This window comes from Glossina fuscipes, unplaced genomic scaffold, assembly GCF_014805625.2.
Source record: "Glossina fuscipes isolate IAEA_lab_2018 unplaced genomic scaffold, Yale_Gfus_2 1, whole genome shotgun sequence".
NCBI lineage: Eukaryota > Metazoa > Arthropoda > Insecta > Diptera > Glossinidae > Glossina > Glossina fuscipes.
In genome coordinates this window covers 29939883-29957411 of record NW_023998415.1, presented here as the reverse complement: position 1 = coordinate 29957411, position 17529 = coordinate 29939883, and the positions used below count along the sequence as shown (strand labels likewise).

Below are 17529 nucleotides of genomic sequence, written 5' to 3'. Positions count from 1 at the left end.
AAAAAAAAAAAAATACTGAATCTATTTTTAAATATATATATATATATATATTTATATGTACACATGTATATATATATATATGAAAAATCTGCTTCGTTGTATATATATATATAAAAAAAAAAAAAGAAAATACATAAATACATGCACGACATATATATTAGTTCATCGGACGTAGAGGTGAGGTATTCGGTATTGTAGTGCTTTCTCGTTGAATGATATTGAAAGAGTTTTTGTGCGTGTTTTTGTTTTTGTTTTCTCTTTTTTCTTTTTGTTATAGGCTTTATTATTATATAAAAGTTGTTGTGTTAAGACAAAGAAAATTATTAAAGCAAAAGATCGACAATTTCAGTTAAGGTCGATCCGTGCTTACCTGTCACTTTACCTTCGTTCAATTCACTTGGAAAATTTCCGCAAAAAATTTATTGGTTAAATTAAATTCTAATTGCTTTGTCACTTTAAACGACAGCATACAAAAGCATTTACATTGTATTTAGTTTCATTGCTAACGGTCCTTGTATGCGTTGAAAAAATTTAATTATAAAAAAAAAAAAGAAAAATGTAATAATAATAAAATAATATATTAGAAGATTTTATAAACTATAGAATACACGGACAAACATACAAACAATTAGTTATGTATACGTCTACTTGGTAAAATTACAAAATTTTTAAACACATTCCTGTGCATATAATATAAGAGCACGCCAATGCGAACATGAATGGCTATAAAGGAAAAAAAAAAAAAAAAAAAAAATGAATTGCTTTCCACTTATATGCATACGTTATGTTTTAGCCGTTTTGCATTAGCTATTCCCTGTAATATTGTTTACGTTTGTATCTATTTGCCCCTGCATCTTCATGTATATCTATATATATATATATATATATATATGCATATATATAAAGTATGGTGAGATATGTACACACAATATTTGTTTATTCATCTATTTAGTCTACAAGCATTTGTTCTTGTTAATCGAAATTGAATTAAAATGTAAAAAGAAACAGTAAAATGCAAGCCAAAGGAAGTAACATACAACATATATATATATATATATATGTATATATATATATATTAGTAGGTAGGAACATACATATATATCTAAACATATATACATATATGTATATAGGTGAACTCAATTTGTTTGCTTTGTGGCCGAATAACCGAGAAAACACAATTTGTGAACAATTGATGATGATAGCGGCGATGGCGATGACGGCACAATTGTTTCTCAAATAAACAAAAACATATTTACAGTAATGATGCAAAAAGTTAATTACATTACTTTATAAAATCAAATTTACGGCCAGAACTAAGTAATATAAATTAATTAATTAATTCATTTAATTAATTTAATTAAATTAATTAATTAATAAAATACATTCGGATATTAGGAAAACATAATGCCATAAATATTTATTACATTTATTTCGATACACATAAGTAATTATTTATAATCGATTTCCTAAATTTTCGTGTCATTCAATCAATCAATCAATTCACTTTGCCCGAACGAATCAGCGCAATATTGTCTGCCCAATAATACTTTCTCTTTTCTGAGAAGGTGAGTCGAGTGAATTTGCGGTAATCTTTGAGAACGTTTAGTAAAAGATACGAATACCTGAGAATAGCATTCAAGTTAAAGGGGACGAGAAGGCACTTGTATCTAAATTCCTAATCAAACTTTGTACGGGCTTTCACACCGTAAAAATATGACAGAAAGCAGTGCTCGGGGCGGTTTTTGAAGATCGGTCATCTGAATTGCCTGAAAGGGTTAATAGCAAAGAGCGCATATTGTGCTTTCCACTGATGATAAGGATGTCCTTTGCCGAAAACTAAAATAAGCAATGTTAGTGGAATCTTATGGGATTGGGGGTTTTCAAACATTTTATAACGGGTGTTTTCTAGGATTTCGAAAATTTTTAAAATGTTAAGTAAATTAAAATTTTTGAAGCATGAATTAATGGAACATCAGTCCTACCAAAAAAAGTCTGAACATTTTCTGACTTTTACTTATTGTTATAGTAAGAGAAATTTGTGGCTGGAAGACGATTTAAATTTGATGGATGGAAGCGACAATGCCACCTGTCATACAGGTATTTGGGCGTTAGAGGCGTGTCCTTTGAAAAGTTTAGGTCAATTGCGAAATTTGTAAGCGATATCTTCATTTTCGCTAACGGAAGAAGGTTTACCACAGTTGAGCAGGAGAGAAAATGGATAGACGAACAACTGGGCATGTCTACGTGCATTCCACAGTTGAAAGATGGCCAAGAATTTGCATGCTTTATAGGTTTTTTCGAACTTGTTTCTGTGCGTTATAAAGGCATAGAAAAAGCAATTAAATTTTGATACACAATAATATTAGGTAGGCGCGGTCAACTTTTTCCAATCTTGTACACAAACGCTACAACATCGCCCATAGAATATTATTCAAATAATATTCAAATTTTTCTACATTCTTTTGCTACTGTTTATGAGCAATGAGTAAAGAAGAAATTTCTCATTCCTTTTGAAAAACAGAAGAATTCCGCGTTTAACAGACGCTTTGGGCGTATCCTTCAAGCGATTTGTCCCGTTTTCAATACCAACCTACGGGCAACATCTTTCAATGCCTCCTGTCAAATTTGAAGTTGAAAGTTTCAGTTTTGCGGCCACGATAATGTTTGCAACAGACATTATACGGACAGACAGACAGACAGACAGACAGACAGACAGACGTGCTTAAATCGATTTAGAATTTGATGATGATCAAATTGATATATGTACTTTATGGGGTCTCTGATGCCTTCTCCTGGGCGTTGCAAACGTTTTGACAAAATGAATATACCCCTCATCTTTCAGTGATGGCTATATAAAAGAGATACAAAAATTCGCTTAAACCAAAGGTGATATACTTTATTTTCCCGACGATGAATAATATCTGCTTTTATAAGTTTATAAATACAATCTTGCATATAGTATTTAGTACCGCTTTTGCATGTAAAACTTGAATTGAATGAATCTTTTTGGAGCAAAAATTGTTCATTGGGTATAATAAATATCAATAAATAAAATGAATCATTGCGGGCCTTCCAATGAAAAAGACATAACAAATTATCAATTATTAAAATGATTTATAACTAAGACAAAGACCTACGTCGTAGTTTTACGAATACTATTATAAGTTGACTAATGCTGGTCACACTAAAGTGTTCGGATGTAATGTGAATTTATTCTACAAAAAAAAAAAGGGTAAAGAAATTATACTCATCTTAAGGGGAAAATGTGACTCCGTGCCAATCCACCAAATTGAAGCAAGAATTGTTACATAGATTTGCGAATTATTTATGTCAACATGTAATTTGTAAGTAAAAATTTGTTGAAAAATTGGACATTTCGAAGCATAGTCCAGTAGACGAACGAAAACGATTGTATGACAAAATCGAAATGAGCCCATGACGTAGAAAAAAAATTCATTGGAGCTTAAATCATTGCTAATAATTGAAAATGTATTTCCCGCTATAAGAAGGCGTGACAGACGGACGCGTATTCATGTTAGTGGTCAATCGTAGAGAAAGCCTTATGTAATTCTCGTAAATATCTACACTAAAAGTGTAATCATTATCTGCTACATGTCGAGAATTCTTGATAACCACATATGAGATTGTTTGCGATAGATTTGTTAGAGGCATTCTAACAGGTTTATGCGCTTAATTACTAGATTATAATTTAACTGTAAAAGTACGCACACATTGAAAAATACTTTCTACATACTATGTAACTATTTATGGATTTGGTTTTCATAAGCTTTGCAGTCAAAACTTTGCTCTGCATTGAGTTCATTTTTGTTTTTGTAATCATTATTCTACTCTAGCTACTGTCTCTAGCTAGATTCATAGAACAAAATCTGTTTTCTATAACACGAATGCCTTGCTTGCGGCGATTGAAGAATTTAATCAGTTCCTTGGTGATGCATATTCGCTCACGACTGATACTAACTAAGTTAGACAAGTTTACCACGTAAACTATATTAAAAACGAGCAATTCCTAGTGGAATTAACTTTCATGCATTCATGCATCATTATACTCGGCAGGTACAGTGGGGCACGTCCTATATTAAGCGGCGATATAATCTTTTTAAGAGTAGAAATTGAGCAATTTTTCTAATTTTTAAAAGCTACTGTAACGGGTCAATGCCCATAATTAACTGCCATACATCAATTCGCTTAATACTGTCATTTATGTAATGATTTTTGAAAATAAGGTGTTGTGGCCGAAAAAGTGATCAAATCCGAATTATTTTTAATAGGGTTCGTCGTTGGCCCAAAATATAAGAGTGTACTAAATTTCATTAAAATATCTATAAAATTGCGACCTGTAGGCTGAACACAAAAATAGAAGACGGACAGACGGACAAATAAACTTGAATCGATTCAGAAATCGATTTTAGATTGATCGATACAACGAAAGGGGGAATGGTTTCAAAGCCCTCTTGGATGTTACATGAAATTAATGCTTGAATTTTTATATATATATGAAAATATATGTCTTACGGTAAATAAATATACTTTTCAAGCTTTTTACAAACGAAATAGAAACGTTGCAGGTCTCAAACCGCGTATGTTTCCTCTCTTTGTTTGGCTTTGCCATTTAAAGAAACATACACTGATTTATTAACGTCATAAAAACTTTTCATTCATTTCATAAGATGCGGCAGATCCTAATATGTTCAACTTCTTGTCTTATAGATTTTATTCAATATTTTAGAGTAATGATCAGCATCGAGTCCTTCTGAATCGCTTTAATAAATTTGGTTTTTAATATTCAAAGCAAATTTCAATGAGACGAAAAAAAAACTGATATAAAAGAGAGAGAGAGAGATAGAGAGAATAAATGCTGTTCGTTTCTAAATGTATATTAATAGCATCTTTCCGTGACCAGCATGGGTTTCTATTCATTTTCATAAATAAATATCACAACAGACGCAAACAGAAACAGGGAACCAACGATAAACGTGTGCCGTTCACGAGCGTCACGAACTTTTTACCAACAGCTATTTTCTTAGCCTGAAAATTGAATTACCAGGTTGAAGGGAGGGTTGGTCGTATCTTAAAGAAAATATTTAAACTCATTTATAAAAATTCGTGTTGAATATTAATCAATTATTTGTTACAACGCGCTCCGTTATTTGTTACAACCCGTTGCTATCTTTCAGGTAAGCTGTAAATTCCTGTGTTTTAGAAGTTTTCGTCCTTGGAGTTAAAATTGTCAGCAACTGCCTCCGAAACGCTTTCAAAAGACTTGAATTTTTTTCCCATTACATAATTTTGCAGAGATCTGAACAGTGTAATAATCAGATGGTGCAATGTCAGGTGAATACGGTGGATGACTAAGGACGTCCCATCCAAACGCATTCAGTTTTTGTTGTGTTACCATTGCAATATGCGGTCGAGCATTATCGTGGTGGAACACTATTCCTTTTCATGTGGAATCCAAACACTTTGCTTTAACACAAGCCCAAGAGTTTTAATGCGATCTTCAACAGTTGTACGATGAATGCCTAACTCTTCTGCAATTTCTCGACTTTGATCGCAAAATATCATTATCGATTTTGGATGGGCGTCCAGATCGATCACTTTCTTAGACGCTCAGATCCCCGGAACGATCTTTGACAAGTACGAACACTTACAATACCGCACATACAATTTTACATGCAACCGATGCGTTGCTTCCTTTTTGAAATGCATACATAATGCAGTGTCGTGAATGCACTTCATCTACTGACATGTTTTTCACTTTAAATATCACAAGTAAATGATGAACCTTAAAAAAAAGACTCCTTTTATATTAGATGGCAGCTAAAAAAACAAAAAAAAAAATAAAAAATCAAATCCGAATGACTCACTAGCCAGATATTTTTTTTTCATTTACAAGAAAAATTACCTGCCTATTTAAAATACGACAGAACTTTCCCTCCAACCTATTATAAAAAAAAAACATCTCTCTTTCTCTCTCGCTCTCTCTCTCTCTCTTTTCCTCTCTCTTTCTAAAGAACAGAATATTGACGAGGTGTGATCCCACAATCAACTTTTTTATATCATTTTTGAATAAGCAAAGACATTATAGTCGAATAAAACTGACCATTAAACACCCTACACCATTTCGCTTTAAACAACTCTTCATTTGTTTTTATAACGAAATATCAAAAATTATGCTACGTTTCCAGGTAGAGATGTACGTTTCATAGGCGCTCGTATGTGGGAGTGAGTCCAAAAACAAAAAAGGAAAAAGAAAATGGATTCGGAATGATTTTGGAATGGCGGTAAATTGGTGCAGTTAATTATTTGATCAAGTTATCAATTGAATCAATTTCATGATAAAACATGTCAGAAATAAGATCATGTCTGAAGTCTATTGAAGCCTAAAAACATGGATTAATTTGTTGAAGTTAAGTTTTACGTGTAAGTGTCATACCATAGGCCTCACGCTAACCTACAATTAATATTTGTAATAGCAAGAGAAGGAGATTGCTTTGAGGCGGAATACTCGAACGATGATTTCCGCGTAAGGAGTGAAGCAAAAGGGGAAACAGTTGCTTCCAAAATATTATTAAACTGATCGAAACACAAATTGCAGTAAACTCGTTATCGTTCGATATTTTTCTTCTTCTTCTTTTTACCTCTTTCTCGTGGAACTCTTCTATAGCTTTTGCCGCATTGCGTTTGGTGATTGATGCTCGCGTAAAAAAATTTATCGTTTGTTGCTCCGACTTGTACATATTTTCAATGCAACGGTCGGTGAGGTCGTTTTATCCGAACAATATATTGAATCTGTAGTTGAGGTATTGATTTTAATAAATTTTAATTTCGGTCAATTTTATTTCCTTTGTCTGGTAATACTTGAAGAGTTTTTTTCTATGAATTTTCAACTTTTGTACATCGAGGCATGTTTGGTCTTTTCATTATCATTATGTTTGTTCTTTAAAATTTTTTGGAAAAGCAGACTTGTTCTTGGAATCACAAAATGCCGTTTTATCGGTTAATGAATAGTGTAATTAAAATACATTCAAAAAAAAAAAAACAGCAGCAAACTGTTGAATTTAATTTTCTATTTTAGGCACTTTTTAAATATTTTTTAACGAACTGTCAATAGCAGGATGACTTGGGAAATTTTAAGAAGTTGAAAAGGTCATAATGTAGTAAAGTAAATAAAAGTTTACGGTCTACTGTACTAGGAAATAAAGCTTCCGCCTGACATGCGGACATCCTACTCCCTAGACTATGCGATAATCCAGCAAGAGGATGGCTAAACGCCCAACATCTGTATTCAAGAGAGATCTAATGACCATAATAACCATCGTTAGAGTGCTCTGCTAATATGTCAGATGGCGACAACATCCTTATGACAATCTATAACTGTTCTCTTTTCAATGTTGCTACTGAAAATATCATCAATTTTACGGCAAAATCGTAATAGACCCACATGCGACACGCATAACCTTCATTAATGTCGTCCCTATAATTTTGATACACCTTCTACTTCGCAATATGTTTGTCAAGCATTTTATTTTTTCATTTAATATATTATTATAAGTCATTTGAAATGCGTTGTTATTTTTGAGTGGGAAACTTTTTAAATGTATGCACAGACGATTACATACATTACTACCAACTTTAATATAATATATAAAGAAAAAAAAAAAAACAAAATCGCAGAGAAGGCTGAGCGATATAATTCGCGTTCATTGGTTTTCCATATTAAATCATTTGGCTTGTATTGCTGGGCTTAAAATGTTTGTGTTCGCCTTTCTGATTAAATTCCGATTAATTTATTGGCTTAATTTGCTCAGTCAGTTGTTTCTTTTTCATATCGGATCGGATATCTTATCGAAAGTCTCTTTCTACGCACTTTTATATCTCGTTATCAGAAAGTTTGAATTTTTTCGGTCATGCCTTAAACTATTTATAATAGTTATTGTGGTGATTAGAGTGAATGCAAATCTGTAAATCTGTAAATCGTCTAACACAGTTATTACAATTGACGGATAAATGTAACGAAACAAATGTTGATACCGTTGCCATGATCACGATCACAAGTTAAAGCGCTAAAGAAGTTAAAACAAAGTTTAAGGATATTAACCGAATGGAAATGTTGTGCCGCTCTAAGAGGTGGGATCATGGTTTCTTATTTACTATTTCGTTAAGCGACAAGCAGGAATATCATGACATTAGTTAAATTATTTATAATCGGCCAATTGTCGTGGAGTGATGTAATGCACATAATTATTACTAAGTCTTTCCCGTCATCCTGTCCGACCGTTGCAGGGAACATTAACTGACAGAGAAGCTGCACATAGCTGTTTATCATTTTTGAAGTTGCTGCTTGATCTAGATTGCCTTACTTGATGAAATGCTAGTCACATCTCTGTTTTGGACGCACATTTCTTATGATTTTCGCATATATATATATATATATATTGTTTGTGCGTATACATTGTTCAAGATCAAGCAAAGCATATTGATGGTTTATCGATTGGCCCCCTCCAGAACCCAGAGGTATTATGAAATTGAGACGATTAGAAGATTAACTAACTCTTGGGAAGAAAATGCAGTATTTCTAGGTAACCGTGGGCAACCTTGTTGTTAAGTGCGCTTTCGCGGGCGTTTAAGTGCAAACTTGTGAAATCCGAACTCTCTACAGTGTTTCGAACAAAAAGTTCTTTTAATTCTGTAAATAGTTCCTCGTAAATTTTTTTAAATAAACTCTGCGCTCTTGTTCATATAAGAAAATAAGGAAATAAGGGATAAAACTTAAACAGGAGGCAAAATAAAAAAAACTTAATATAAAAGCATATATGTGGGGGAGTAATCATGGCGTATGACTAATACAAATGATACGTTAAAATGTTGCATCAAAAACAGTTGGGGGCGTATGGGGAACTCTTTTGAGTTACCCTTGACTACGCGAATGGTTGTTATATCTTTATTTTATTGAATTTTCAAATATCATTACGTTACGCTTGCTTAATATTTGTAAAATCAACGAATTTCATTTAAATATATTAACTTAAAATTGTTTTTCTTTTTGTATTGTTTTTCTTGCATATTTTTTCATTTTTCTTTTTTTTATTTTCCTAGACAATGTTTGAAGATGAAATCATTATATTTGCGACGCATAAAAACAATGAAAGGAAAGAACTCGTAATTTAAGAATAAAGGACAAAAGGAAAGGAAGAAAATTCAAAAATTACGAAACAAAATTGTCTCCAATTCAGCATTAAATGTCAGACAACAAAACGCAATTGCTTTTATTGTAAAGCAATGCGGGCGTTCAGAATTAGAATAACTGCAAGACAAATGCTGAGGCAACGATACGACGACTGTTGTGAACCAAATTTTGTAAATTGTGACACACAAATGCATCTGCAACTCACTACAAGCAACTGGTAGATTGTCTGCTAGATTTGAACTGATGATAAGCAGCAGGGCTGCTTGCAATGTTTGCGTGAATCAATGCCAGTGTGCCTTAAAAAATGCAATTTCAAAAAACCCTGCAAGAAACCAAAGACAAGCAAATTTAATTGTTACTCTTTTAATATGTTGCCTAGAAATTAGATTGTGTCTCCTCTACGCTTTGTATGTGTTCCACTTTTCTGCAGTTATACGTGTTTTTGTGTAGAAGTTAATGTCAAGTTTGTTCACAACTCAAATTGGGTAGACATTTTTTTTTTCCGTCCCGTTGAGCAAACAACTATATATATATATGCTATGCAAAATATCTATGCACAAGGAAAAAATAAAAAAAAAAAAAAAAAGAACAAGAAAAGAAAAGAAAATATTAAAAAATTATATTCAAAAATAGAATACAAAGTACAATAATAAATATTCCCAGCACGGTACAAAGCAATTACGCATGAATTGAGAAAAAGTTTACTCTCCTTTCATTCAAGCCGGCGTCCCAATTGCTGACACATAATCTGCTGCATAAAATATATACAAATTGAAACTTAACGACAACAATCCAATCAAATCGCTTTTTGTTTGAAAGTTCGTTTCGATGCTGGCACAGACGTCATCGTTTATATGTCCAGAAGGTGAACAAAACAATTTTTATTAACAATAACGGCCCAGCAAAGGCATATATAGATACGAGATATCCACGAGATCTACGATTCGCTATGACATCACTCTGACTATGGCATACACTTCATAATGCTCTTATTCGGAAGTAATTACGAAAGCAACTACGAAAGGAATCACTTTTATTATTATTAAGCTAAGGAAATAAAGAGAGAGAGAGAGAGAGAGAGAGAGAGAAAGAGAGAGAATTTATATTAAATAATATAAGATAAGATAATAATCGATACAAGTAAAATCGCAGCAAAGCAAGAACATAAGAGAACGAAATCTTATTGTGATATAGTTATTAATATTAACTTCATTTTAGTAAAAGTAAAAAACTCAAAATACAAAAAAAAACAAAAAGTCATCTTTCAAAGGAACTCAGTTCAACTCTCAAGAAATTTATCTACAATCATTAAATGTTTTAACAAGTACTATATTATTCAATTAATTCTATCAATAAGGTCAAGTAGCGATAATAAGGAAAGGCATTAATCTGATATATTAAAAATATTACGTTTACACAATTAAATTTACTTAACATCCCGCTGAAAAATTAAGTTCATTTTATAAGAAAACGCCGATATAAATCCTCAACAGATATACGCACTTCTGGCCTATAGAAGGAAAAATTAAATAAGTAAAAACCGATGATTGACATAAATGGTAATGATAGCGTTTATTCGTTTTTAGGGCCTCAGTTGCCGGCAACGCGGGTGTTAACAACCGACGATACTGATAATGCGGGCGAATTCGATTTAGCCCCGATCGACGTTCGTGAATTTCTAGCGAGTGCCCGTGGCAATGATATCGTTCAGCAAACAGTAACGGACTCGACAAGGCATCCGGCGTTACTTACTTCGGAAAGATTTTTCAATTTTACTCTCTACACCGTTTACGATGGCGACAATGATTCATTATCTAGCACGCAGCATTCGTATGACGGCATTGAAAACTGGACAAAGACATGCGAAAACGTTTACGACCCTCAATCGAGTAGTAATCTCTTGGAGTTTTGGGTCTGCGGCATAGCACTGAACCTTGTCGGGATTTTGGGTATTATTGGTAATATTATATCGATGATTATATTGTCACGACCACAAATGCGTTCTAGCATTAATTATTTGCTTATAGGCTTAGCCTGCTGTGATACCATTTTAATCGTTACCTCAATGCTATTGTTTGGCATACCGTCCGTATATCCGCACTCAGGCTACTTTTTTTTGTATTATAATTACGTGTATCCGTTTATATCGCCTGCCGTATTTCCAATAGCTGTTATTGCGCAGACGGCGAGTATTTATATGACATTTACCGTAACATTGGAACGCTATGTGGCCGTTTGTCATCCTTTAAAGGCCCGAGCGTTGTGTACGTATGGTCGAGCAAAAATCTATTTTGTTGTTTGTGTAATATTTGCGTTGCTCTATAATCTCCCCCGATTTTGGGAAGTGCTTACGGTTACTTATCAACCGCCTGGCAGTCCAGTGGTATTGCATTGCGTTCGTCCCTCGCCCCTTCGACGTAATTTAACTTACATTAACATCTATATACATTGGTGTTATTTGATTGTCAACTATATCATTCCCTTTTTGACCTTAGCGATACTCAATTGTCTTATCTATCGTCAGGTGAAGAGAGCCAATCGCGAACGTCAACGTCTGTCACGTTCAGAAAAGCGCGAAATCGGTTTGGCAACAATGTTATTATGTGTTGTGGTCGTGTTTTTCCTTTTCAATTTCTTAGCCTTGGTTTTAAATATATCTGAAGCATTTTACAATTTTATTGATCCATCCCTTACCAAAATTTCCAATCTGTTAGTAACGATTAATAGCAGTTGCAATTTTCTTATTTATGTTATATTTGGCGAGAAATTCAAGCGCATTTTTTTGTTGATTTTTTTCAAGAGACGCCTCAGCCACGACCAGCCCGATCTCATACATTACGAGAGTTCCATATCGAACAATGGTGATGGTACCATAACACATCGGTCGTCGGGGCGTTTCTCTCGTCATGGCACTCAACGTAGCACCACGACCACATACTTGGTAACCGGATCGGGAAATAATACATTGAATACACGACTTTCGGACACGCAGACTTCACCGGGAATAATAAAAATTAAACGCACTCGAGCACCATCGCCAGGACCGGTTGTCTATTATCCGGCACGTGACTTACAACGTACGTCTCCCTTGCTAATATCTAATAATAATTCGCCATTAGGCTGCCATTGGGTGGATGGCAAAAGCAGGCAAATGACATCGGGATTCTGATATTCGAATTCTGTCCCTTTCAGCATAATCTGGACTGAATGTATGATAAACATAAAAAAGAGGACTTTTTGTTTTTTCCTTTTCGCTGCTTTCTCATAAATAATTACTAATGAACTTACCTAATTGCAAATACTTAATTAGGCCTTCTCGCCGATGGGAAATACAACACATGCCGATCCATATGCCATTAATTACCCTTGTACACAGCGATCGTATATGTAGGGAGTTTACTTTCCAAAAAAAAAAAAAAAAAAAAAAAAAAAAAAATAAAAATTAAAAATCAAATAAATGTAAATAATACGGTTGTATAACGACGCTAACTTTTGACTGTTACAATTTGATTCTTATTGATACGTTTGCAAATTGTTATGATTGAAAAACTATTTCAAATATTATATTAAAATATCAATTTCATGCGAATATCGAGAGAAACTTTTTATGGTAATTGCAACGTTTAAAATCATATTTAAATGTATTTAGTGTTATTAGTTTTAAATATGTATGTATGTACGCATATACCCGCATATGTGTTTTTGCGTGTATATGCCTGTGTAGTTTGTAATTATATGCTATAAATCGATTAGATTGTCTATTTATGTGGCAAGCTAACGTGTGTACACTTAATAATGCGTTTGATATATAAAAAAAAAAAAAAAAAAAAAAAAAAAAAAAAAAGTATAAAAAAGACCAAACGGCCGATCAGCTACATTCTCTCTATACAGTCTAAGAATTATAAAATGGGTGCTGGAATATAAAAAAAAAACTACAATTATTCTTTGTGCGTCTTTTTTTCCTCACAACTTTGATTTCTTATACAATGAATGATGGAAGTCTTGAAAGTTTTTTTGCGAATTTTCAATAAACGCGTACAGTATTTTTCTTGTACTACTTTAAGCATAGACTAGATATATATGCACCTAGTATATATATATATATATATATATATATACATACTAGGTATGTATATATGACATGTTGCTGATGTCTCTTGTGTAGGGTAACGTTTCACACAATCAAATGTATTTTGTAAATAATAAAACTTAATTTATACTGATTGTATAGCAAATTATCCGCGTGTTTGCATATGTGTGCGTATGTGGGAAATGCATTGAGCTTGCGGAATATTTAATTATATTTACACGTAACACATATATTTTTTATTTATTTATTTTTTTGATTTTTTTTAAATATTGTGAGTATGTAAATATAACAGTGTTATGTACTTATATAAGTATAACGGGGATATAATTGCGTATATGCGTAGAGATATATGTACGTAATATTTATGAATGCATGTAATTGTAATATTCATAGTTGTAATTAAATAATAAATGACATTAATTTTAATTCAGACATAAATTGCAGTTTTTCTTTTTTCCTGAATTTCTTTATGTCAATTATTACACAAATAAATAAAACGTGTCTCCTAAGGTAAGCCAATATTTTCAAATAATTATTATCGAACATTTTTTTTCTCATTTCTTTTCTCTGAGTACAACGGTACGTATATGTTTGATGATTATCTACAAAGTGTAACAGTGCGTATACGTTCCGTTGTATCTCATGACATGTTGAGTAAAATTTTCATTAATTTACGAAATTTGATTTTAGACAATGATATCGGACCGTACAATATTGTCAAAGCAAGGTGAATATGTTGTATTTTTTATCTTATCTTTCACATACCCATTGAAAAGCAATGGCATGCAGGTTTTCTTTTGTTTACATTTTTGCAATGTCCAGAAACTAAAAACTTTACACAGTGGGGTGAGTATGTCTTTTCGTTCGCTTATATATTTTTTTAAATTTATATAAAAACAATGAAAATGTAATTAACATGCATACCTTTGTTCATATGCAGTTTGTAGCGTACGAAAGTAGAGAACTTATATAATATAGAATGTGGAAAAGTATTCTTATGAATTTTTAAAAAAAAAAATAAAGGGTTGAAAACTTTTTAAAAAAAACCCTCGTTTTTTTTTTTTTTTTTGAATTTCTACTTGGTATACCGCCGCAGGTTACAAATTTGGTCCTAAAATAATCGAGTAAAAATGTTTTGAAAATGTGAGTAAAAATCTAGAAAGAATCGTAGCATTTATGCAACATTTTTTTTTTATTTTTTTTTATTTGTATTTATTTGCTTTAATTATTCGAAAATCGGAAAATTTGATTTTATTGAGAAAATGGCTTGCGATACGTGCGCTACAGCATCCAACTAAAGTTTTAAGGCTATCAAATGAAAGCTAAAGTTTTTGTACCTGAGTTATTCATGCTCGGATAATTGACTTTAGGAATCATTTAAAATTTTGCCAGTGTTCTTACAAAATCATTTTTGGATGTTTGTGGGAGATTAAGTCAGCATAAAAAAAGAAAAAAAAAAACGCAAAAGCAAGGTCACAATGCGTTGTTACGCCTTGGGCTGATTTAAAACTTCACAGCAAAATGTGATAAAACACATTTACGTAGCTCACTCGTTATATATCGGGCACAACAACGAAAAACCAGCAAATTGTTATTAAAAATTGTTTGATTGTTTACGTATTGCATATGTTTGAATCATTTGTTCTACCAAAAATATATGTTTTTAAAGGTATAAACTACTTTTTCCGGTGATAAAAACCGTTATTTAAGCGATTTATCCTCGGCGTTGGGGCACATAAGGAGTTTAAAGCGAACGATTTACCGATTTACCGCAGTTTTTAAGCCTTCGATTAGTCGCTTGATAGAGGAGATGTTTAATAGGTCGAATTGCCACAATGAAGAATGATCCGACGCTATTTTGGTTTGTTTACTTTATTTTATCACAAATTTTTGCCAAACGAAGGTAGTTCATCATTCAGAATTGATGGTTTCGCTTTTCTTTAAAGGTATCTCTGCTACATGATCTGTCAGCTTCGATCGCGAAAGATCTTTTTTGGAATTGGTTCATCTTGAAACATCCGTAGAGTCGACTGCTGTTTACTTTCTTGCTTATGGACACGGGTTCATGATGCGTCACTTGATACGATCTTATATATACTACTATTGCATTTTTTTAGGGGTTAGTTGAACGAAACGATCCAATCAAAATCTCATGTAATTTTCACGATCGAATGACAATTTCATATATTATAGCTGCTGGTGGAAGCAATGCCTAAAATTGTCTCAGTTTCACAGTGCGTCGATCTTATTTGATCAGTTTTTGCATAGCGTCAATGTTTCCTAGCATAAGAAGTTGCTTGGAAGAACTTTCGTCAATTAGCGAATGGCGACGACGATTTGACTTGTTGTGTTAAGTTGATCGATTAGTTCCATTTTTTCGTTGAGGCACAATTTTCAAGTTTCTGTGAGCACCACAAATCGAGCTCGGATAAAAGCATGTCCTAATCCCACCACATGCACAGGAAAACATTATGGCTATGAATATTTCACTTCGGTATCGATGTGGATGCTTTTCCTAGGTTAACCCATTGGCTATTGGCGCTTAGGATTGTCGTAATAGATCCACTTGTAATCGCCAAACGCAATACGTCACAGAAAACTCTCCTTTTTTCGCCTGTCAAGCAACTAAACTGCGATATTAAAACGGTTCAGTTTATTCGTGTGGAAGCCATTTTCCCTCCCTTGAAACTTTCATATATTGTCAGTATTTAAGTCAATTAAGTCATATTAAATGGGAAGCTGTTGCTTTATGCAGAGAAAGGTCAAAATCGTCGAATTTAACCGTTATGTACATTGATACTTCGTATTACTTAATCATTTTCATCAAAGACGTTGCTGATCAAAATATATGCAAGCATTTATTAACAGAGAACCAGTGACATTCTTTTGACAAAAGTAAGAGAAAAATTTTCCTAGACAAATTAGGATAGGATATCTAATCATTGCCTTGTCTAACTATAACTATAATGTTTTAAATTTTAATTTTTTATTTTTTTAAATACATTTAAAACTTAACTGAAATCAAAAGTTTCAGCAGTTTCTTAAAGTTCTATCGTGTGCGAGGCAAGGATTTCCTTCAACTATATAAAATTTTTTTAAAAAAAACTGATTCTTTCTTCCTTTTTATAAGATTAATAAAAACTGTTTACCGTAGTGAGCTCTCGAGTATAAGCTTTTTTTGGGGTAATTTTGTGCATCATCACTTATACCTACACTTTGCTGCAGTTGTTTAATTACTTGTGTGTTGCTTCTTTGTGTTTAGTTATGGGTTCACGCTTACCGACCATGTTCTGTTGTGTATGCAAGAAAGTATGTATATAAGGCTCAAACATTAATTTCTTGCACCCAGCATGGTAAAGTGTCTGTAACTTTGGGCCGGGGCTGCTACTCGCTAACACTAGTCTCTTCATTGATTATTCAGAGTGCATGCATGCTCCACAAAAAGCCATTCCACCGCATCAAATTCAACACATTGTTGATCAAATTAGCCTGACTAGTTCAACTTGAGAGTGAACTTCGCTTGGGTTTCAACGAGACTGCTGTAAACCACATAAATTTTCGTCTTATGTTAATAAAACTGCTGCCTACATTAATGTGAGCCTGTTCGAAACGGATGTTAATCTTTGCATCAAGTTAACCTTGAACTGTCATAATATTAGCCCTTCTTACAGTTGTTAATGAACTTGGAAGTGTTCATTGTCTTATATATTTAATATTTTCACTATAATTGAAACTTGGCTAAAAGAATATATTGCTACTCATGGCATACCAGTACCGGGTTTGTCTGTACATTGCTGCAATATTGTATTTCGAACTATGAAAGAAGTAGCCCGTGAGTCTCTCTTTATTGAACTAAGTCTTCATAGTAATACATACGTTTGTTGTCGCCATGTACTTGCTAGAGGTGACATATACTCCTTTGAAAGAACTAAGGATTCTAGGATTCTTTGCAATATTTCCAAATTGTTCGAATAGGGTCTTAGGGGGGAATAGGGTTCATCTTACACTTATAACAATATTCGCCGGCTTAGCATTCCATTCCGTCTTTCTAAAAAAACTGAATACATTATGATGCCAAATATTAACTCGGATTACGGTAATATCCTCCATGACGCGCATTTCGTTTCTCAGGCCGTAGCACTTCTAAACTTTTGATTTTCCTCAGCGACCTGATTAGAAATAATCTTAACAATCGAGGCATTTTTGTCCTTATCTCTCTTCGTCTAACATA

General features: G+C 33.0%; 1 protein-coding gene across 1 annotated transcript; it reads left to right on the top strand.

Annotated features, from left to right (window-relative positions):
* Positions 1–9798: 9798 nt before the first annotated feature.
* LOC119631541 (FMRFamide receptor) lies at positions 9799–12603 on the top strand. The gene has a single exon (XM_038023851.1). It carries the CDS (start codon positions 10752–10754, stop codon positions 12375–12377), a length of 1626 nt encoding a protein of 541 aa, XP_037879779.1. The 5' UTR covers positions 9799–10751; the 3' UTR covers positions 12378–12603.
* Positions 12604–17529: the final 4926 nt, after the last annotated feature.

Bases quoted from the DNA above. Each gene is read 5' to 3' on its own strand.
- LOC119631541 (XM_038023851.1), top strand. From the start codon at position 10,752: ATGATTGACATAAATGGTAATGATAGCGTTTATTCGTTTTTAGGGCCT.